This window comes from Toxorhynchites rutilus, chromosome 3 (genome assembly GCF_029784135.1).
Source record: "Toxorhynchites rutilus septentrionalis strain SRP chromosome 3, ASM2978413v1, whole genome shotgun sequence".
NCBI classification, from domain to species: Eukaryota; Metazoa; Arthropoda; class Insecta; order Diptera; family Culicidae; genus Toxorhynchites; species Toxorhynchites rutilus.
Genome location: NC_073746.1, coordinates 274,140,592 through 274,165,408, shown reverse-complemented (window position 1 = coordinate 274,165,408; position 24,817 = coordinate 274,140,592). Strand labels below are relative to the sequence as shown.

At 40.6% G+C, this 24,817-nt stretch overlaps 1 protein-coding gene across 1 annotated transcript; it reads left to right on the top strand.

The window, feature by feature from the left end:
- Window positions 1-7: 7 nt before the first annotated feature.
- LOC129774240 (uncharacterized) lies at window positions 8-12,743 on the top strand. Its single transcript, XM_055777948.1, has 4 exons — window positions 8-62; window positions 11,975-12,043; window positions 12,114-12,327; window positions 12,407-12,743. Exons 1-4 carry the CDS (start codon window positions 8-10, stop codon window positions 12,741-12,743), a joined length of 675 nt encoding a protein of 224 aa, XP_055633923.1.
- The last annotated feature ends 12,074 nt before the right edge of the window (window positions 12,744-24,817 follow it).

The window sequence follows — 24,817 nt, the reverse complement described above, 5'->3', positions numbered from 1 at the left end:
AATAATAATGGGAGGAACAGCATCCCAGGCTCTAGGAGAACATCGACTTAAACGACGAGGCAGTATCTCACCTGTCAGGGTTAAATATTTTTGCCTGGCCGTAACCCCGTATGGGGTATCAAGCGATAGGTTGGCTGAGTGCTCCTCCCACCTGACTAATGCATGAACCATCCTCTGCACATCTCAAATGGCGGTTCACATATTTCAGCTAGTAGCTTAATAGGACTACTACAACACGCACCCGTGGTTATGCGAATTCCAGCATCCTAAAATATTTATCCGCTTTACGGACGATACCATACACCATACACTAGTCGGGGGATTATCCAACTTTTGAAAATATTCAAAAGGAAGTCCCGTTGGCTGCCTTTCAGCCTTCCTTCAATCGCTTCTAGAACGTTCAAGTGATCCGCAATCTTCCTCTTGACCAGTTTTGCACTGAGCTTGAAATTCAAGTTTCTATCAATCAAGTCTTTTAGGAGTTTAGAGCTGTATCCCTCGGGGAAAGCTTTGCCATTCAGAAAAATAGGAGCTCTTTGAGCACCCCTGGCCCGTCGTCTTTTTGCTAAAATACTTGATTTCTCACTAGAACTTCCCACGCCTGCCCACATCGATACATTCTTAACTGCGCTTAACTTTAGGAAACTTCGTTTTCAGCAATTTTCTCACTGGAGAGGCAATCGCCAACTGCTACTTTGAAAATTCTGTCGGTTAGAAAGCTAGCAAGGTATGCCATCATTCTTCCCGCAAAACTCCAGTTCACAAGCGTTTCCAGAATATGGCGCCGCCAAACCTGGTCGTAAGCTTCAGTAATGTCTAAGAGAGCACAGGTACCAACATGTGAGGGCTTGAAATGCTTATGGAGGCATACTTCAAGTTCTGCCAGGTAGCTTTAGACTCCTCTACCAGAGCGGAATCCAAACTGCCGTTCGTCCAAGAGCGTCTCTCTTTCCAGCACCTCAGTCAGTCTTCTGTTAACAAATTTTTCCATTTTTAACCATTTTTTCCAGCTGAGTAAGTAGCGTTATGGGTCTATAGCACTGACACAAGATGTTTTCTCTTTGGACTTGGGTAAAGGTATTACGATCCCAGTCCCAGCCACACACTAGGGATGGTGCACGCATCCATATGTCATTAAATACTTGCAACATACTTTTCGCCGCGATTGGAAGGTGCTTTAGCATGAGATAGCCTATATCATCTACACCACATGCTTGATCTTTCACTCTGCTGAGTGCCCAATCAAGGTCGAATGAGTTATACACCTCGTTATACTTGTCCGAGTTGTGTGTAGGGATTGGATTACCGAGCTAAAATTTCAATAACCGGTTATTCGGTAATGAAAAATTCATTACCGAAAAAACCGGTAAATTACTGGTAAAAACATACTTTAAAATAAACCATTTTCTTGTAGAAACAGCTTTTATTTATAATGATTGGTTTACAAAAAAACATTTTGCAAGTTTTTGCTGGTTAAAGTAATATACTTAAGGACACAGTGAATGTTAATTTTGTCGTAGATCAGATCTCATTAACAAAATTTCCAGAAGAGGAAAACGCCCGTTCAGAGTCCAATTATGTTGGGTAGAAGAGTATCGAATACCATTGTCATGTATTTGCCTCTGATGCCCTCTGTACGAAAACTCTTGTCTGATGGTTTTCATCAATCCGTTTATAGACGTTGAGCTTGGGCTGGACGTTGATACCTTTGACTGTTGCAATCGTCGTTCAAGTTTGATGCTCTTTGATGCTCAACTGTTCTGCAGGTTTCCCATCGTCCAGTGGATTTTTTCCTCCTGTTGTCCTCCTACTGAATCAATATCATCATCGTCAAAGTTGATCAAGTCAGGAACAATTTCAAATGCCTGCTTGATCAATACAGTCCGCGACGTTTGATAGAAAACGTTAAAGTCTCCATAATTGTGTCACGACCACGAGCCGAATGATTATTCATATACGGGAACAAATCTGCATGTACGAAACGACCTTCTGCAATCCTTCTAATCAGGGCTTCAAGCAGCAGATTCGAAATTTTTGATGGTTACTCCGATGGCTGTTCCAGCATAAATTACAATCTGACGTCAGCTTCCAAAAGGGTGCATTTCTTCCGCAATGCCAGTTCAACAGCGACCAAATCTGGTTCGAGGGAATCAACCAATTCCTTTATCGCTGCCGCACTGCTAGTTATGGTTTTTCGATCTTATTTGATTTTCGAGCAATATTTCAAAGCGGCATGAAGGCAAATATTATTTATGGTGTAAAAATAAAATTTATCGAAATTACCGGTTTTTTTTTATTAAATCGTTTATTTTTACAGGCTCAGTTACATAAGTTTAAAGGAGCCAAACTCCTATCTGTATTGTTACAAGTATATATAAACATTTTTCATTAATTCTAGTGTTAATGAAGTAGAGAACCGATTACTCGCGGTTTGCTCGAGTTTAGAAGGGTGACATTTTGTCAGGAAAAGGAAGGGATATGAGGATATGTTGACAATGTTCACACTCACATTCATCATACTCAATTCTTAAGCCTATCTTATATCTAATACGTATTTACATTTCACCTTATTCTATTGTTAGTAAGAAGGGATTTGCTTTCTCGCGAAGGAAAAGGAAAAGGAGAATAAGGATATAAGGACAATCACACACGAAGATCGATAACTTTTAGGAAGACATATATTTGGGACATGTAATCAAGGTCTAACCGAGCCAACACATCTCTCACCGGCACTTTGGGCTGTCTTCCTCTAGCCCGAAGAGAGTTTTCTAAATTCGATCTGGCAACAAGATACATCTCGCACGACCAAACAACGTGTTCGATGTCGTGGTAACCTTGGCCACAAGCACAGATATTGCCATCGGCAAGATTAAAACGAAAGAGTAGCGCGTCTAACGAACAGTGATTGGACATGAGTCGAGAGAAGGTGCGAATAAAGTCCCGACTCAAGTCCAGACTTTTGAACCATGGTTTGAGGCTAACCTTAGGGATAATCGAGTGAAGCCACCGACCCAATTCATTTTCGTTCCACTTACGTTGCCAGTTAGCGATGGTATTTTTACGGACTAAAGAATAAAATTCATTGAAGGCGATTTGACGCTGATAAATATCGCCTTCAATTGCACCTACCTTTGCCAATGAGTCAGCCCTCTCATTACCCGGAATTGAGCAATGTGAAGGGACCCAGACAAAGGTAATGACATAACAGCGTCTGGTTAAAGCACTCAAAATTTCACGTATTCTCTCAAGGAAGTACGGCGAGTGCTTTTCCGGCCTCACTGAACGGATAGCTTCGACAGAGCTAAGACTATCCGTTACAATGTAATAGTGTTCAACAGGTCGTGAGGCGACGCTGTCCAGCGCCCAGTGTATTGCTGCCAATTCAGCAATATACACTGAGCAAGGATTCTGAAGACTGTGGGAGGTGCTAAAAAATTCGTTGAACACTCCAAATCCTGTGGACTCATTCATAGAGGACCCATCAGTAAAGTACATATTATCACAATTGATACGCCCATACTTTGCATTGAAGGTCGTAGAAACGATCCCCGACCGATGATAATCTGGAATTCCATGGATTTTCTCCTTCATGAACAGATCAAAATGTACAGAGGAATTGATGTAGTCAGGAAAACAAACACGGTTGGGAATATACGAAGAAGGATCAACTTGCATGGAGATGAATTCATGATATGAAGTCATGAATCCAGAATGAAAATTTAGCCCGATCAGCTGCTCAAAATTTCCGATCACCAATGGGTTCATAACCTTACACCGAATGAAGAACCGAAGAGATAATAAATTGAAGCGATCTTTTAGTGGGAGTACGCCTGCCAAAACCTCGAGACTCATGGTATGCGTTGAGGGCATACATCCCAACGCAATACGGAGACAAAGATACTGAATTCGCTCGAGTTTAATGAGATGTGTTTTGGCAGCTGATTGAAAACAGAAACTGCCATACTCCATCACTGAGAGAATAGTTGTTCGATACAACATTATAAGATCTTCGGGATGGGCTCCCCACCAGGTGCCGGTAATTGTACGGAGAAAGTTTATTCTTTGTTGGCATTTTTTACTCAGATACCTAATATGGGCCCCCCAAGTACATTTGGAGTCGAACCAGACCCCAAGATACTTGAATGACATAGCATGAGTGATCGGTTTACCCAAAAGTTGAAGCTTTGGTTTTGCTGGTCTATGCTTCCTAGAAAAAACCACCATCTCTGTTTTCTCCGTGGAGAATTCGATCCCTAGCCTAATGGCCCAGGTTGAAAAATTGTTCAAAGTATCTTGTAAGGGTCCTTGCAGGTCGGATTCATTTGATCCTACCACAGACACCACTCCATCATGTGCAAGTTGTCTTAGGCTGAAATTTCGTGTAAGGCAATTGTCGATGTCGCTTACATAGAAGTTGTACAAAAGGGGGCTTAAACATGAGCCCTGGGGGAGGCCCATGTAGGAGACCCGATTTACTGTCGAATCCCCGTGAGAAAAGTTCAACTGTTTCTCACAAAGCAAGTTATATAACATATTATTCAACAGAGGCGGCAGACCCCGAGAGTGTAATTTGTCTGACAAAACCTCTATTGAAACCGAATCAAAGGCCCCCTTTATGTCCAAGAATACTGAAGCCATTTGTTTTTTTTCGGCGTAAGCCATTTGAATTTCTGAAGAAAGCAACGCAAGACAATCATTCGTCCCCTTGCCCCTGCGGAACCAATATTGTGTATCTGAGAGTAGGCCATTCGTTTCAACCCATCGATCAAGGCGAAACAAGATCATTTTCTCCAACAATTTCCGTATACAAGACAGCATTGCTATTGGGCGGTACGAATTGAAGTCGGACGCGGGCTTTCCGGGTTTTTGAATAGCTATAATTCGCACTTGTCTCCAATCATCTGGAACAATATTATGCTCCAGAAACCGATTGAATAAATTCAACAAGCGATGTTTCGCCACATCAGGGAGGTGTTTCAACAAGTTGAACTTAATTCTATCCGTTCCTGGAGCCGAATTGTTACAAGAAAGGAGAGCAAGAGAGAATTCTACCATCGAAAACTCGGAATCAAGATCACACCTATCTTGTGGTATATCTCGAACAATTTTTTGCACAGGAACGGAATCGGGACAAACCTTCCGTGCAAAATTAAAAATCCATCGATGTGAATATTCTTCGCTTTCATTCGATGAAGAGCGATTTCTCATGTTTCGAGCCACTTTCCATAATTTTTTCATTGACGTTTCTCGTGACAAACTTCCCACGAAAGTTCGCCAATAAGCACGTTTTTTCCCTTTGATCAAGTTTTTAAATTGATTTTCAAGGTCCAAATACGTTTGAAAATTCTCAATGGTTCCTCGTTTTCGAAAAGCTTTAAATGCGTTCGATTTATCCTGATAAAGCTTGGAACATTGGCTATCCCACCATGGATTGGGAGGCCTTCGACGAATAGTGGAACCTGGGATGGGTTTCGTTTGAGCGCGAACCGCGCTTTCATAGATCAAACGAGAAATGAAGTTATACTCCTCCAATGGAGGCAAACCATCTCTGGAATTGATGGCTAGAGCAATCGCGGCCGCATATTTTTTCCAGTCAATGTGTCTTGTGAGGTCATATGCCATGTTTATAGATTCAGAAGAATTCGACCCAATGGTGATGGAAATTTTGATTGGCAAGTGATCACTACCGTTGGGGTCCTGGATTACATTCCACTTGCAATCTAACGATAGTGAATTCGAGCAAAGCGAGAGTTCAAGAGCACTTGGGTTAGCAGGAGGTTTAGGTACACGTGTTGTTTCCCCAGTATTCAAAACGGTCATATTGAAGCTGTTACAAAGGTCATATATCAACGATGAACGATTGTCGTCGTACTGTTCCCCCCAGGCAGTTCCGTGAGAGTTGAAGTCTCCCAAGATCAATCGTGGCTCAGGAAGAAGTGAGCACATGCCAACAAGTTGTTTGTGGCTAACCGCAGCTCTCGGAGGCCAATACAAGCTGACAATACAGAGGTCTTTGCCTCTGATGGTTGCATGACAATCAACAGCTTCGATCCCTCCAATAGGTGGAAGTTCAATTCTAAAAAATGGGTGGCACTTATTAATCCCCAATAGTACCCCTCCGTATCTGTCATCGCGGTCCAAGCGTATTATATTAAAATCGTGGAAAGAGAGATCATTTTGAGAAGAGAGCCAGGTTTCGGACAGAGCAAAAACATCACAATTGAATTTATGAATTAGAAATTTGAAAGTATCCAATTTAGGGATAAGACTACGACAATTCCACTGTAAAACAGTGATATCTCCGACCTCTCTATTAAAATTAGACATCAAGAGAGATAATCATTGCAAGGAGGGGCCATGTTTGCATCAATTGCTGCAAAATTGTCTTTAACACTGGAAGCATTGAGATGACAATGGTTCTGATGGAGTCGGAAACGTTAAAACACGTGAAGATTTGATCCACAAGGTCAGTCAACTTTATAAATCCCGATTGGGAAGTTGAACTGGACGGAAAAACAGGGACAGTTGGGGTTTTTGATGTCCCCTCGAGTGCTGGGCCGTTCAAAGGTGAATCATTCCCACGGAAACCAGGAGGAACCTGATTTTGCTTGTCCGCTGCACTCAATTTTTTAGACATGCTAACAGGGGGTATAACCGGTGGGGCTTGTCCTTGAACTTTGGGAGTGGTCACGTTTTTGCGCCGGGGATTCCCTTGGAAAATGAACGGTGTGCCCCGTTAGCTGTGTCCGCTTCCATTTCGTCAACGGGCAACGTGGCGAAGACATTTTGAGTGTTGATTGATTGTTGTTGGTGGAGAAGCGCCCTTTAAAATATCCGCAAAAGTGCGTTTTGAGCGTTCCTTCAAAGAGCGCTTCTGTTTCTCCCAGCGACTCTTGTAAGTTTCACAAGCTGAGAGCACGTGTGGGGATCCTCCGCAGTATGGACACTTATGCTCAGTCGCACTACAGGATTCCCCTACATGTTGCTCTCCGCAAGTTGCACAGCGCTCCTTGTTGGCACAATAATCTGAAGTGTGACCAACTGACTTGCATTTGTTGTAAGTCATGGGCTTTGGCACGAAGAGTCGCACAGGCAGTCTCAATTTGTCCACCATGACGTAGTCAGGGAGGGCCGAACCAGCAAAAGTTACATGAAACGAGTCTGACGGCGTGAATTTCGTTTTTCCCTCTTCTTGGGACACTTTACCTAGTTGGCGACTGTCCAAAATTTTAACGCCCACCAAAAGGAGTCTTTTGAATTTACCAACTCCTTCTTTTATCAATTGGCACGTCAGACCCGTTTCAGTTACCACCCCTGAGATTTCTACGTCATGGGAGGGCACGTAGACACGATACTCTAGGGTGAACCTCTCGTCGATCACAATTGCATTTGCGTGTTTCCGATCACTCACGACAACACGCAGTTTGTTCGGCCTAACCTTAGAGATTTCGACCACGGAGGAATAATATCTTGCCAGATCTTTCGAAACCTGAATGACATTAATAGACTTTCCTTTTGGTTTGGGCCGGAAAAAAACAACCCATGGACCAGCTCCAGATGCGCCGTCTGGATAGACCTTGACACGAGGAGAGGAAACAACTGAGGGGGAGGACGAGGTCGATTGTTGAGCAGGAGCGGGATCAGTAGGACTGGGAGGCAAGTTCGGGAGTTGAGCGGAAGCGGGAGCGGGAGATTGAGGGGGCGAAGAGGAAAAGTTTGCCAATTTTCTTGAGGGGGGCTTGTTGAGGTTAATCAACTCTTTCTCTGAAGAAACATCTTCTGAGGGGGGAACGCGTTTGAGCGACTTCCCAGCCCCCGTTGTAGCTAGTGAGGAGGAAACAGTAGTTTCAATCTCCATTTCAACATGACCTTCTGCCATTACGGCAGATATAAAATAATACAATTTTGAAATCTTCTATCTTCCTAAACCTAATATATATATATATATATATATATATATATATATATATATATATATACATATATATATATATATATATATATATATATATATATATATATATATATATATATATATATATATATATATCGGGAGTTGAGCGGAAGCGGGAGCGGGAGATTGAGGGGGCGAAGAGGCAACACGCAGTTTGTTCGGCCTAACCTTAGAGATTTCGACCACGGAGGAATAATATCTTGCCAGATCTTTCGAAACCTGAATGACATTAATAGACTTTCCTTTTGGTTTGGGCCGGAAAAAAACAACCCATGGACCAGCTCCAGATGCGCCGTCTGGATAGACCTTGACACGAGGAGAGGAAACAACTGAGGGGGAGGACGAGGTCGATTGTTGAGCAGGAGCGGGATCAGTAGGACTGGGAGGCAAGTTCGGGAGTTGAGCGGAAGCGGGAGCGGGAGATTGAGGGGGCGAAGAGGAAAAGTTTGCCAATTTTCTTGAGGGGGGCTTGTTGAGGTTAATCAACTCTTTCTCTGAAGAAACATCTTCTGAGGGGGGAACGCGTTTGAGCGACTTCCCAGCCCCCGTTGTAGCTAGTGAGGAGGAAACAGTAGTTTCAAAAATAATACAATTTTGAAATCTTCTATCTTCCTAAACCTAATATATATATATATATATATATATATATATATATATATATATATATATATATATATATATATATATATATATATATATATATATATATATATATATATATATATATATATATATATATATATATATATATATATATATATATATATATATATATATATATATATATATATATATATATATATATATATTATACCTAAATCGCACACCAATGCGAATGAAATAAAACGGTGTCCCAATCGAACCGCGTGGCAATCGCTCGGTACAGCTGCAACGGTAAATCGCACCACGACACGATGATGGAATCGATGACGATGATAAAGCACACACTGCGATGATACGGCACACGCACCGCGCCCGCTGTGGAGGACTTCTTCCTCACGCTGGTTGTGATTGCTCTTCTCACTCGCGCAATAAAGAGAACCCCGTTAGGGCAAAATAACTTCACCAGCCACGAACTGATAACGGTATAATCTCCACTATATGATAGACGCGAACAAATTTGCGACCGATGTCTTCGGACTGCGCGAGCTGAAATTACCGGTTATTGATTGTAAAATTACCGGTAATTCGGTAATGGAAAATGGCCCGGTATTACCGGTAAAACCGATAACGGTAGAACCGGTTAACAATCCCTAGTTGTGTGTTGAGAAGTCGAGGGGGAACCTTTCACATTCCTCCTTTAGCTCTTTGAATTGCGTAGAATAAACGTTCGAAGCCGACATTTCCGCAAAGTAATCGGCAAGAATTTCACTAGTGCAAGCGGGATCATCGGTATTAGCACTACCGTATACTAGCCTGATGGACTCCTGAAAAGTCCTACCACTAAGTGAATTGATTCTCTGCCATAACTTTTTAGCTGGAAGTTCTGAATTTATTTCACTTATGGACCTCACCAAGTTATCCTTCTTAGATTTCCATACACACATTCTAGCAACTCGCTGAGCTGTAAGGAAAGAACTTAAAGCTTCCCCCTTCTGGGATCGTCGTCTCTCAACCTCCTAAGTGCTCTAAGAGTTTTCCGTCTAAGACGTATTGCCTCTTCAATTTCTACGTTCAACCAAGGGACCCTCTTTTTACCGGGCAACCCGCTCATGCGAGGAATGTGCTTGCAGCAGCATTCAACATAAGCTCAGTCAATTGGTCAAGATCGAGATGCGCGAAATCACGCACTGAGCGATCTATATCGTCTCGATACCCCACCCAGTCAGCTCTACTGAACTTCCACCTTTCACGGTATCTGATCAATCGTTTGTTCCTATTAAGGGTGATATTAATAGGAAAATGGTCACTGCTGAAAGCGTCATCAGAAGTAGATCATTGAAGCTTACTGGGTAATGTCAAGTCAATCGCAGTGGTTTGACCTGACATATGGTCTATTCTGGTGTGATTCCATCATTTAAAAAGGTAAGGCCAAGATTATTGTCCAGCTCGAACATCGCCAAACCTCTACAGTTTGATTTACTTGATCCCCAGAGATGATCGTGCGCGCTTATAAGAATTTACTCGATCTCTCGCACCACCGCCCTATGTTTGATAGTGGTGGGTTTCGTCTAGTCCTCCATCAGAAAAGAAGACATGGACTGGCTTGACCTCCCTTTCCTTTCACTTTTTGCGCGAGTACTGGAAGATTAATTCAGCTTATATAGCATTTTTCTTTCATCATCCGTCAGCATACTTTTGACATAGGACTATGTCTTTGATTTCTATATAGGGGGGTCAATCTACGAAAAATGTAACAATTCATTAAGAGTTTTCAAACGCATATTACTCAAAATCGTTATTGCTACATATGTTGTGTTATATACCATTAGACAGAAAATTTATCCAGAAATTTTTTGCTTGAAACACGAACAGAAGATATAGTAAAAATGATAAACAACTTGACGATTGAAATGGGTATTTTTTTTCGATTGCACTAACCACTAGCTTTCCTCCCCGACGCAAAGAGCAATTTGTTGCCTACATACGGGCGCAAGCTCGCATTGTGAGTTGATGCGTGTTATGAATTATTTTCCATTTGCCGATAATAGGCATTAATCAGTTGACAGAATCAATGGAGGGATGATCACGGAAGATGATTTTACTCTACTATTCCCAAAGTTCAATCAATTTGGGTTTATTCACGTCTTTATCGTGTCGGTCTTGTTATTAACAATTTATGTAATTGTGCTCCAGGATTATTGTGGCATCCTGGAGCACAATTACATTAAGCATGTTGTTTGATTATGTAAAAATGAAATTAATTAACTTAACTGGCTGCTGATTTAGAAGTTCGAAATTGTGTACTCACGCATATTAGATTATGATAGCTCGAGTAGTCGCGATCTCAATATAATGTTCCCCATACATGTCTTCCTTAAAATGCCTGCTCCACTTCCTCGAATGCACTTGCACTTGCGAATGCATTTTCCTTTCCCTTTCCTACACATAAGCAGAACTTAGCACCCAATGAGATCAATTCACTACAGCAGCTACTCGAACTACCCAAGAGAGCACTCATGGCCATACGATACTCAATATACATCAAAGCTTTAATTGTATTTTTGTGTACAGCTTTTAACAGAATGTGGTTCCGGGTTCTAACACGTTATCTCATCTAACCCGTTCAAAGGACACAAGTTCATATAGGAAACGGTTTTTTCAGTGCTTCCAATTACATCGAAATAAAAATACAAATTTTGAACAATGAAAAAACTCAATTCAAATGCAATTACTACACACAATCACAGTCCTATGTCAAGATCCCGTCCGTACCCCTAGGCTCAGACCCATCAACTTTTTTCCCTTGTTCCGATCTGCAGCAACAACTCTTGATTTATGTCTGCGATTCGCTCTTGCGTAGGAGCTTGGCTTTTCGGTGCAATCAAAAACAAAATCGAGGGTTTGCGTAGGACATTCATGTACCTCGTTTCGGCGATTTGTGCCGACTCTTTTATTATCTTCTCAAATTTGTCCGGATTAGATTTGATCTTAGGCGTGGTGCAAAAAAAAGTAACGTTAAAAATCCGGATCTTGGACCACCACATGAATAAGTCACCTTTCCAACGACCATAAATCTGGAACTGGTTGATCGTTATTTTACGAACAATCGATCACTACAACTATCTACCAAAAAAAATAATTTCTTTTTCCTCATCCTTATATTTCAGCTCTCGTTGTTTTACGGTGGTCTGAATATGAATCCGTTCATTTTTACTGGAGTTCTGGAGATCCCCTTTCTAGACGGCTACAAAATGTCATATCTGTGGCATCATGACATCATTTATTGACGCGACATTCACAGCATCTCATCGACGAGTTCAAAAACAATACGGCAATTATTTTCCCTATCCCAATTGTATTGCACACTGTTCTTTGTACCTAAAAACTGAAATTCTAATAAAGAAACAATAATCTTAGTTCGCAACTCGTTCGGAACACATCATACCATTCCGGAGGTGCCACAAACCCTGCTCCAATGGTCAGCAGGTATGTTCCAATTTGCAATGACATCACGTTTCCAATTCTGTGGTGAAAATAGGCGAACTTTCCAACACAGCAACAACCTGTCGAATGAAAATCACAGACTCCACCACCTGTATGCAATTCTTCATCGACACTGGTGCCGACGTGTCCGTAGTACCGAGAGGATTGAGTGCTGACAACATTAAACCAACAACCGTGAAATTGTTCGCCGCGAATGGAACGCCAACTGAAGTGTACGGAGAGGTGTTACTTAAGGTGAATCTCGGTCTCCATCGCGAGTTTTTGTGGTTCTTTCTCATCGCTGACGTAGCATCTGGTATAATCGGTGCATTTAAAACGAAACCACCTTATCGGCAACACAACAAGTCTTGAGTCAGCCGGATCCCTAACCGTTAATAATCAAGTCACGATCAAGCTTTTCAATATGATGTCACCGTACGCTGAAATACTGGCAGAATTCCCCAGCATCACCCGGCTTGCGCCTCCAGGTTCAGTCAGCAAATCGTCGATCGAAACAACTAGTCAACCTGTGTATGCCACGCCCCACCGTGTTGCGCCGGACAAACTCGAAGCAGCCTGCGCAGAATTTGAGCACCTTATGAAACTTGGAATCTGCCAGCCGTCCAGCAGTAACTGGGCAAGCCCGCTCCATATGGTAAAAAAGGCAGTTCCTGGCGTCCATGTGGAGACTATCGTGCTTTGAATGCCCAGACCGTAACAGATCGCTATCCCCTACCGTACCTACAGGACTTCACGACCATTTTGCAAGGTAAAACTATATTTTCCAAAGTTGACTTGCAGGAGGCGTTTCATCAAGTTCCAATCACGACGCCTTTTGGACTATTTGAATTTTCCTTAATGACGTTTGGATTACGGAACGCAGCCCCAAACTTTCCAGAGGCACATCCACGAGGTCGTTCGTGGACTAAAATTTTATATTCCCCTACATTGACGACTTGTTTATCGCCTCGTCATCATCCGAAGAACACCGAGTGCAGTTACGCCAGCAATTCCAAAGGCTCAAGGATCACAATTTGTCTATAAACGTTGTCAAATGTGAATTCAGTCGTGACAAGCTTTTCTGGGACATTCCGTTTCCGCAGAAGGAATGCGTTCATTGCCAGAGCGCGTTGAAGCTGTCCAGAATTTACAGCTACCAGTCACAGTGAAGGAACTGAAAAGTTTTTTGGTCATGATAAACTTCTATCGATGGTTTATTCCAAATGCCATTGCTGCAAATGAGTCCTGGCAAGAAACGAAATCAGGGGCAAGGGGACGAATGATTGTCTTGCGTTGCTTTCTTCAGAAATTCAAATGGCTTACGCCGAAAAAAAAAATGGCTTCAGTATTCTTGGACATAATGGGGGCGTTTGATTCAGTTTCAATAGAGGTCCTGTCAGACAAATTACACTCTCGGGGTCTGCCGCATCTATTGAATAATATGTTATATAACTTGCTTTGTGAGAAACATTTGAATTTTTCTCATGGAGATTCGGCAGTGAGTCGGATCTCTTACATGGGCCTCTCTCAGGGCTCATGTTTAAGCCCCCTTTTGTACAACTTCTATGTAAGCGACATCGACAATTGCCTTACACGAAATTTCAGCCTAAGACAACTTGCACATGATGGAGTGGTGTCTGTGGTAGGATCAAATGAATCCGACCTGCAAGAACCCTTACAAGATACTTTGAACAATTTTTCAACCTGGGCCATTGGGCTAGGGATCGAATTCTCCACGGAGAAAACAGAGATGGTGGTTTTTTCTAGGAAGCATAGACCAGCAAGACCAAAGCTTCAACTTTTGGGTAAACCGATCACTCATGCTATGTCATTCAAGTATCTCGGGGTCTGGTTCGACTCCAAATGTACTTGGGGGGCCCATATTAGGTATCTGAGTAAAAAAATGCCAAAAAAGAATAAACTTTCTCCGTACAATTACCGGCACCTGTTGGGGAGCCCATCCCGAAGATCTTATAATGTTGTATCGAACAACTATTCTCTCAGTGATGGAGTATGGCAGTTTCTGTTTTCAATTTGCTGCCAAAACACACCTCATTAAACTCGAGCGAATTCAGTATCTTTGTCTCCGTATTGCGTTGGGATGTATGCCCTCAACGCATACCATGAGTCTCGAGGTTTTGGCAGGCGTACTCCCACTAAAAGATCGCTTCAATTTATTATCTCTTCGGTTCTCCGGTATAAGGTTATGAACCCATTGGTGATCGGAAATTTTGCTAAATTTTTATATCATGAATTCATCACCATGCAGGTTGATCCTTCTTCGTATATTCCCAACCGTGTTTGTTTTCCTGGCTACATCAATTCCTCTGTACATTTTGATCTTTTCATGAAGAATTCCAGATTATCTTCGATCGAGGATCGCTCCTACGATCTTCAATGCAAAGTATGGGCGTATCAATTGTGATAATATGTACTATACAGATGGGTCCTCTATGAATGAGTCCACAGGATTTGGAGTGTTCAACGAAATTTTCAGCACCTCCCACAGTCTTCATAATCCTTGCTCAGTGTATATTGCTGAATTGGCAGCAATTCACTGGGCGCTGGACAGCGTCGCCTCACGACCTGTTGAACACTATTACATTGTCGGATAGTCGGATAGTCTTAGCTCTGTCGAAGCTATCCGTTCAGTGAGGCCGGAAAAGCACTCGCCGTACTTCCTTGAGAGAATACGAGAAATTTTGAGTGCTTTATCCAGACGCTGTTATGTCATTACCTTTATCTGGGTCCCTTCACATTGCTCCATTCCGGGTAATGAGAGGGCTGACTCATTAGCAAAGGTAGGTGCAATTGAAGGCGATATTTATCAGCGTCAAATCGCCTTCAATGAATTTTATTCTTTAGTTCGTAAAAATACCTTCGCTAACTGGCAACGAAAGTGGAACGAAGATTAATTGGGCCGGTGGTTCCACTCGATGATCCCTAAGGTTAGCCTCAAACCATGGTTCAAAAGTCTGGACTTGAGTCGGGACTTTATTCGGACCTTCTCCCGACTCATGTCCAATCACTGTTCTTTAGATGCGCTACTTTTTCGTTTCAAGCCGACAGCAATCTCTGCGTTTGTGGCCATGGTTACCACGACATCGAACACGTTGTTTGGTCGTGCGAGCTATGTTTGTTTTCCTTAAAGATATCGATCTTCGAGTGTGATTGTTCTTACATGCTTTCCCCCCATTTTCCCCTCCTTTTCGTCCTTCGCGAGCTGTCGGTTTCCTAACATTAGAATAAGTTAAATTGTTAATACATATTAGATGTGAGGATAGTTTAAGAATTCAGTGTGATGTGTGAGTATGAATGTGAAAGTGAGTATGAGTGTGAGTGTGAACATTGTTACAATCTCCTTACATCCCATCCTTTTCCTAAGGAAAATGTGTCACCCTTCTAAACTCGAGTCGACCGCGAAAAATCGGTTTCCTATCTCATTAACCGTAGAATTAAGAAAACATGTTAATTGTAAAAATATAGTAGAGAGTTTGGCTTCTTTAAAGCTATGTAACTGAGCCTGTAAAAATAAACGAATTAAAAAAAAAAGGGACGAAATGGTTGTTCACCATTAATTTGGAGTGAGGAAACTTCAGCAGCTTTCGAGCGATGCAAGCAGCAGTTCGCTTAAGCGGCACTACTAGCGCATCCCGCCAAATCTGCTGAGTTGTCTATCGGGGTCGACGTCTCCGATATCACAGCAGGTGCGGTGCTGCACCAGATCGTCCGTGGAGAAGTTCAACCGCTAAGATTTTTCTCCGAAAAATTCGACAAATACAAATTCACTACAGCACTTACGATCGTGAACCTACTGCGATCTACCTCGCAATGCGGCACTTTAGGTTCATGTTAGAAGGATGAAGTTGCCACATCTATACCGACCACAAGCCGATCGTCTATGCTTTTCATCAGAAGTCAGATAAAGCTTCCAATCGTCAAGATTGCCAGCTGGACTTCATTGGACAAATTACGACGGATATTCGGCACATAGTAGGGAGTGAAAACATCGTTGCTGATTTACTCTCCCGCATCGATCCCATCCAAATCCTGCTTTCACTAAATTTTGACGCGCTAGCTGATGACCAGAAAATCGAAATATTTTGGAAGGTAAAACGAAACATTATTTAACGTTAAAACTATTTACCGTTCCAGGCAGCTCAAAAGAACTGTTTTGTGATTACTCTGGCGATCGCATTCGACCTTTTGTTTCGAAACGTTTTCGAAATGTCGCGCTACAAGCAACGCACAATCTGTCTCACGCTGGTACACGTGCAACCGCTAAATTGATGTCGGAAAGATACGTTTGGCCAAGCATTCGGCAGGACAGCATTTCTTTCGCCAGGGGTTGCTTGCAATGCCAGCGTTCAAAGGTGACGCGCCACAAACAATTATCTGTAATCCGATATTCAACTTTAGACTGTCCAATTCCCATATCAATATCGACAGCGTTGGACCTTTCCCGCTGAGTAGAGGGCATCGCAACTGCCTCACTGTCATCGACAGATTTACACTCTGGCCAGGGGCGTTCCCTATTCCGGATATGACAGCACCAACAATCGCAGAGGCCCTAGTTACCGGGTGGATTGCGCGCTTTGGCGTACCAACCACGTCACGACCGACCAAGGAGGACAATTCGAATCGTCGTTGTTCTCTGAGCTAACTCGCATTCTTGGAACTACGCACCTGCACCTGCAAAATCGCATACCATTCTCAATCGAATGAAATCATCGAAAGGTGGCTCAGAACTTTTAAATCAGCGATCTTGTGTCACGATCCCGATCATTGGAGCGAACACCTTGCAGTTATTTCACTTGTTTTGAGGGCGGCTTACAAGCAGGACATCAAAGTCCTCTTAAAATACCTTCCGAGTTTTTTGTCGATGATTCGAAAAAACAAACGAAGCTGAATTTGTCGCCAACCTACGTAAAGTAATGCGGAATCTCCGTCCGAAAGAGACTGCATGGCACGGTAGCCGTAATGTTTCCTTCAATAAGGACCTATAGTCCTGCAAGAACGTTTTCGTGCGCAACGATTCTGTGCGACCATCGTTATCGTCTCCATACGAAGGACCATTCGATGTAGTAAGCCGAAAATACAAGTTTTTCAAGGTCCATATTAGAGGACGGACAGTGAACAGGCCATTGCATCCGCCAAAAGTCACTGTTTGGTGCGCATTATGGTCTGGTGGAGTCATCGGGCCGTATTTCTTTGAAAATGAGGACGGCGAGACGGTAACTGTGAATGGTGAGCGCTATGACCGCATGTTAATCGATTTTTTTTTTGCCACAAATTGAAGATATGGATACGGATGACATGTGGTTTCAGCAGGACGGCGCCACGTGCTACACAACACGACCGAAAATGGCCATATTGCGAACGAAATTTGAGGGACGCATAATTTCGCGTTTTGGTGATGTCAATTGGCCGTCCAGATCATGCGATTTGAACCCGCTGGACTTTTTTTGTGGGGTTATGCGAAATACCGTGTCTAGGCCAACTCTCCGCAAACTCTTGAACATTTGAAAGACAACATTCGTGAAGTTATGACCGAGATACCGCCCCATATGTGCCGAAAAGTTATCGAAAATTACCTGTTCCGGATCAAGGTGTGCGAGGAAGCCCTAGGTGGACATTTGAATGATGTTGTATTTCTCACATAATGGCATAAACCAAACTTTAATTTGAAATAAAAGTTTCATCGAAATTCGAATTCTAAGTGTGTTTTATTTCAATTTACTTTCGGAATTTTTTTTTTTGGAAAACCCTGTAGTTTGCATGCTAAATATCTAAGGCCGAAGGGGGCAAATCTTGAAATTATAACCGGTCAAAAAAAAAATCTAAAAACTTTCAATGTTCAGATATTCTAAAATAAAAATACCTATCCTCATGCCTCCGGCCGGCGCTTTGTAATAAAAGGAAAGTGTACCACTTCCGTTAATTGCATCATAACGAGGGCCACTGAATATTCCTCCGCACGAAAACAAACAGACGAGTATTTTTAAATTTGATTTGCGCAAATTATAATTGTTGCAAAAATTAATGGCAAAATAGCAATATCTGAACCGGTTTCCATTTCGCCAGCGACCATGCAAGGATAGAGCGAGATATGAAACAGTGAAAATTTGGTTTAATATCCTTTCATGTTTTTTTCATTCCGCTCTCTGGAAATAGGTTTTTGCTGAACCTTCTGTCTGATTCCAACACAGTGGGAAGTGAAGTGGATTCGAGTAATAATCATAATTCTGCCCAATGCGCTTTGTGGTTCCCATCTCACAAGGGCTCGGTTCGCTTGTTGCCGACAGAGGATGTCCGACCTCGTTGGGTTTTGGGGGAGTTTACCTTACATTGGCTGCAACAAACGCATGCTGGAATGTTGGAATGCTGGATGGATGTCTAGAAACGCGAACGAACGTAGAGAATCCTCTCGACATAGATCAACAAAAAAAACATGAGCCAAGAGGATGGGAGCCTACGTAGCCCATTCATTAGCCGGACGGTTCGGTTCTTTGATTGTCGTTTAACGAAGCGATGCGGTTTTGTGGTTTTCATTAGACCTTGAGTATGAAGCGAAAGAATGGTTTCCGAGTGGTGAAAAACAGAAACCGATTGTTGACTGAAACGAAATATGCTGGAAAATACAATAAATTAGTTGTGAAAAATTAATAAACTTTTCTGCGAATTGTGTTTATTTTCAAATGCTTCATTTTTCTGAGTTTCCGTAGTTAATACGCATACGTGAACGGAGATGACTCAAAGATTCTCTAGACATAACCGTCTCTGGAAACGATTAGAACATCCGCGGCCATCAGCAACACCGACCCGTTTACCATAAATCTAAGGACAATCTGCCACCTCTTCTGCTCGAAAAAGACCAAGGGACCATGAATGTGTATTTAGTTTCTGGTGTGTTTCATAGACATTTCAAAACTATCGAAGAAACTCTAATGATTATTTTAACGTACTTTTTTCGATAACTTGATTTTTTAAATTTGAATTTTGTTTAATCATTCCCCCGTAGAATGTAAGAATGGACAGTTAACATCTATTTAAAAAAACACCAGAAGCGTTAAATCTCATTCAAGTTGATGAGATCGCACGTTTTGCTAATTACCTGTCCGCATTCGCTCGTTAATAAATGGTTGATGTCGTCAAATTACGAAAGCTGTGGGGGAAATGAAGATTCATGCTAATGACAATATGGCTACATTTTATTAGCTGCAATTAAGTTGGGTGGTGATGATAAACGATGGTCGAGTGGAGCCTCTAGATAATTTCGTTCCTTATCGGCAGTGGAATGTAGCGAATAATTGCTCTAGAAGTATCAAAGGGTTCGTGGTTTATAGAACATTTCCCGTCGAAAATAATAAATTCCCAGAATTTATAGTTAAGTTATGGATCATTATCCCGCCATAGGGATTCCGCGTTTGTAACAAGCTCAACATCCAATAATGTTAAAAGAAGTAAAAGTTTTCTTCCTCTAACGAAACTCATATTGCTTCTCCCTTGGCATCTCCCGTCTATATTCCTCCAGAAATATTTACTCAGTCATTCCATGGTCGAAATTTTATTACTTTTATGCTCGTTCTGGCGCTTCATCCGCGTTTTGATCCTGTAGTCTACCAAGATTTTCTTTCATGTCCACAGAGGAAAATAACCAAAAAAACCACCGCCATAGCCCTACTCGCGGCGGTAGAATTCAATTGATTCGCCATTTTTATCCGCCCACTATGGCCCGCAGCATCATCATCGCATCATTATTATGTTATGTAATAATATTTTGCGCCCAACCATGGAAGCTTATTATGCCAGCGAGCGAAATGGCCCAAGTTATAAATTATCTCATTTGGTACGTCAGGCGGGGGAGGCGCTGTGTCGCTCGGTATTATAAACGATACGTAATTAATTAAATCATTAATTAAAATTTGGAAAAAGCTTGGCGGGATTTTGGTGGGACCCTGCAAGCGAGAGAAATTACGTCGACAATTTCGTTATCGGGTCGTGAAGGAAGATTTAACGCAGAGCGGTCTCTGGATCGTTAGCACTCGTGGGATGACAAATTTGGTGTCTTTATCAACAACTGGCTGCTACTTGTATACTGATCACGACCTACGGCTCGCAAGCCATCATAATGATTATAACATAATTAATATTAAAATTTAATTAAATTGTGCGGATAATTGAATAATCGCAAATTTTGCTGCGTGGTAACGACAAGCAAGTGACTCATCTATCGAGAAGCTTCTTTGTTATCCGGGGACAAAATTCTATCTCTCTTTGTACCATTTTAAACGGTTTTCGTTATCCTATATTATTTCAATACAATGTGTCTTACACAAGAAAAACAGGAAGTGGGTTATATCTATGGTATAACCGCAAGGGTGACGTAGGACTATCGTTGATTTAGAGATCATTTGTTTGAAGTTGAATCTAAATTCATTCAATGAATGAATATTTGGGGGACTTCGAAAACGAGAGCGTTACGTTGGAGGCATAAGGTTCTATGCATCCAATATTGGATACGGAAATATCCTACTGATGGGGAAGAATAATCTTCAGAAGCTATCCTGTTAATTGCGATTGATTGAAAATCACAAAACCAAATGTATTTGGTCACAGTGTTACATGGATAGAAAACATTCAAATAAACTTTTTCACATGAATGTGATTTTAAATTCCCAGAGGAACTGGCAGATTATTTTCAGTAACGATTAGATATTTCCACATTTTCCTCGATACTGGAAGCCCACCAGTGGTTAATGCTAACTCGATAACCATCAGTTAATAGCACTTGATTGAGACATATTTGGTCACAGTGTTACATGGATAGAAAACATTCAAATAAACTCTTTCACATGAATGTATTTTTAAATTCCCAGAGGAACTGGCAGATTATTTTCCGGATCTTTCTCGATGCTGAATGGCATCCAAACGGAAAGAATTCCGTGCGTGTATGTGTGTATGTAGCGGCTACTTCGATGGTCACCTTCTCTTCTATATATATATATATATATATATATATATATATATATATATATATATATATATATATATATATATATATATATATATATATATATATATATATATATATATATATAAGTTAAAGATCCGATCCGGGCTTTCGGATTTAAAGAGTACTCTACTCTACGACATTAGGACTAAGACTAATTTATTTACAGATTTGCTACAACGTTCAACCTTTTCTTCTCTTGCCACGCCAACATGCTTATCTCCGTCTCCTCCGTTGTTGTGGTATTGCGCTTCTGTTTGTGTTCCTCCAGTTTCCATCTTCATCGGTTTGTTTAGGATTCCTGCATTCTCGCTTTCGTCGTGGGAGTCCTTATCGCTGCTGCTTAGATTGTTGTTGGCTATTTGCAATCTTTGGCCTATCTCATGATCCTTGTCATGAATGCGTTGAGAGCATGCATCTTCTAATGTTCCCATTCTTTGTTAACAGCCAGTTGCACAGATGTTTCCTTAACTTCTCCCTTCTCCGAGTCTGAAACGTCCCGTTTCAGTAGGGTTTTGACTGCGTTTTCATCATTTTTTGACTGCGAAGTGTTATGCCTCTTTAATACAAACAAGTTCAAGTCGGACTCAATATAAATCCATGGCAGAATGTCCGGTACAATCATCAGCTCGTGTAGAGTAGTCCTGAGCGGTACAATCATCGGCTCTAGTTGATGAGTTAGGGAAACACTCGTTCTTGGTGAAATCTTCAAGACGGTTCTTATCGGATATGCGGCTACACTTCTTAGTGGGAAAATTCGTCCGGTTTTGTTGATGATGGCGATGGTGGCGGGCATTTTTAGTGTTGTGTTTCTCACTTGTAAAGGTTTAACAAAAAAATATAATAACTCGTACTAATTGTAGAATCGATACAATGCGAAAAATTTCCATACGATCGTGAAATGCTGATGGATTTAGATTTGAGAACTCATAGATTTGATCTAAATTTGTTAGAAAAAAAATTTTTTTTTTACTTTACTTGTTACGAAATTCAGTTTTTTTATGGGAAAAATTGTCAGGTAAATCGAAGTTTAACTAATTATATGTTTGGAAGATATGCTGTACGACTCTAGGAATACTCAATTGAAAATAATTTAAATAATTCAGTCAAATTTAATAATTCAAATTCGGCAAAAAAATCAGCCCTTTTTCTGCTTCTTTTTGTTTCATGCTTATAGGAATAATTTTAAACCTAACTTACTCATTGTTTTTCAGAAGACTACTTTCAGTCTGTTAGACTATTTATGATTTCGCTAAAATTATTGTTATCTAGATGTTTTATTATTTCTTCAGTTTATGATCTTATACAATTCGGTGATTTTGATCTTGTTCTATTTTTGGCAATAGAATGTGAATTGAAACATGAATGTTTTTTTTAAATTTGCCGTTCTATTTTTATTTTATAAGGTACTAGAAGAGTTTTTTTAGTCGATTTTAGGGCACATTTTATTGACTTATATCGCTGGGGCTTTTTTATGATTAGTAGACCAGAATTTCTACTAGAATCATTGGATTGTATGGATATAGTTGATAGAAGCGGGCAGAAAGAATTTTAGAATTTCCTGGAAAGGGAAAGAATATGATTATTGTTATGGTAGAAGTAATGTTTGGTTCATTTAACATTTTAGATGTGTTCGGTTCGCATTTATTGTGATGGTTGTTTTACTTTGAGATTTGTCTTATTTTACCACAACATTCATATCGCATTCGTTTCGATATCAAAATAATTTTGCCAAGTTGAATGATTTTTCTTCACTATCCTTGATATCGTAAGGAGCTTCTAGACGCTTGAAATCTGGGGGAGATAATATTGTATTATTATGTAATATAGATGATTTTAAAAACATTTCATTAGTTGTCAAGTTTCCGAATTTGAGTCTGTAGCAACGAGATATTTCGTTGCTTGTTGAGCGGAACCTTTCAACGGTTCCATCGCTTCCGTTGTTTTTATCAAGTTTATGTGAGGGTTGCTGAGTTCTGGATTTCGTATAAGTAAAATTTTCGATAATTTCTGCGTGATTTTGATTGATTCCCGTTTGTACTGTTCTATTTATTCGCTCTTTCCTATAATTATGATCTTGTTTGTTTTGGAGATTGCTTGAATACATTTTGTTGTGTAAGTCAGTTTCTAGAATAACTGGATTACTACTCGGGTTGAATAATGAAACATTTTTCGTATTAATTATGCTTGGATCGATTTGAACATTGTGATCAGTATAAGAATTTTGTGTTTTGTTCGATATTAGTGTTTTTCCGCCAATATTATTGATCTGAAAGTTCGTTTCAGTTCCGTTAAAAGTTTTTCTGTTCATAGGAATTCTCAAACTTCCTATTAGTAGCTCGTTGGATACGGTATCGATGATAGCGCCCAATGATTTTAAAGATTCGTATCCGATTAGACCATCAAAAAATTTATGAAATCGAAATAAAAGAAATTTCTGCCTTGGTAGTGATTTATAGTTGAAGAAAATATTGAGCTCACTAAATTTGTCTATATTATGCGATCCGGAAATGTTTTTAATTAGATGAGGTACGCAATTAATTTTCATTGTGGGGTGAATATGCTCTGGTGAAATATAATTTTTATTAGAGCCAGTGTCGACAAGAAATTTTAGATTTCCAATTTGTGTTTTAATATTCAGATATGGGAGAAAACTGTTTTCTTTATCATATGAAAGAGGTCTGAATCCCTCTGAAAATTTTAGATTTTGCTCTGAGAAATTATGGTTTTGTTTGAGGCCAGATGAAATATATTTGTGGTTGGGGTATGAATCCCACTGAAAATTTAGGTTATCCCTTAATTCAGGAGTGTTTTGAGTAATAGCGGATTTATTTAATGAATACTCGTTATAGTTAATGGCATTACTGTCAGGAGATACTTTACCTACGTGTTCCCTATTCTGGATCTCTTCTTGGTAATGAATTCGATTGTTTTGAAAAGGTTGGAAATTGGGGGTAGAACGTTGATTATAATTTGTTTTTGTGGGTTGTTTTTGATTAATGAATCGCGAAGAACCTAACTGATTAGTATTAATCAATGAAGGCCGATTTTGTTTGTGATCTGTTCTGAAAGGTTTTTTGTGCATGAAATATGATTGCTGCTGTGATTGTTCTCTAAATGAATTGTTTTTCGTAAAAGGGACCATTCTTTGTGGAAAACTTTCACGTCGTCTTTGTATGGCGTTGTATTGATCTAAAGCACTTTCGTAGGCTTTTAAAAGACTATCAGGTCGATAAATGCGAGTTAATGACGATAAATTCGCATGTAAGCCATCTATGAAAGCATTTGTAATCATGCTCTCGTATGTTTTTATAAGAACTACAGCGCATACTTTTGTCTCGTCGTTCAACAAAATTTTCGCCTTTATATCAGCTAATAAGTTTCGGCACTCTTCATAATACGAAGTTAAATCTTTTGAACCTAGTTTCAAGTAAGGGATACTTGTACAAAGTGTGGAAAGATCTCTTTTGTCGCCAAAAGAATCTTTTAAAGCAGATTTAATTGCCGACCAGTCTAATTTTGTATGACTATTTACAAGAGCGTCATTAGCTTTATCTATAATTTTGTCTCTGATGATGCTCACCCACAAAGGCATTACATCATTAATCAATTGTTCATTGTTAATTATGTTCTTGATGAATTGTATTTTTTGATCCACCGATTCTAGCCATGAAACTAGCATTTTCGGCTCTCCCGCGAAATTTGGGATCATTTTAATAGGATCAGGGATCCTTAATTTATCAAAGTTATTAACCGCGTTCTGG

Bases quoted from the DNA above. Each gene is read 5' to 3' on its own strand.
- LOC129774240 (XM_055777948.1), top strand. From the start codon at position 8: ATGGGAGGAACAGCATCCCAGGCTCTAGGAGAACATCGACTTAAACGA. The intron at 63-11,974 runs GTATCTCACCTG...CAATAATCTTAG, and splicing joins TCGACTTAAACGACGAGGCA to TTCGCAACTCGTTCGGAACA. The intron at 12,328-12,406 runs GTTCTTTCTCAT...CAACACAACAAG, and splicing joins CTCCATCGCGAGTTTTTGTG to TCTTGAGTCAGCCGGATCCC.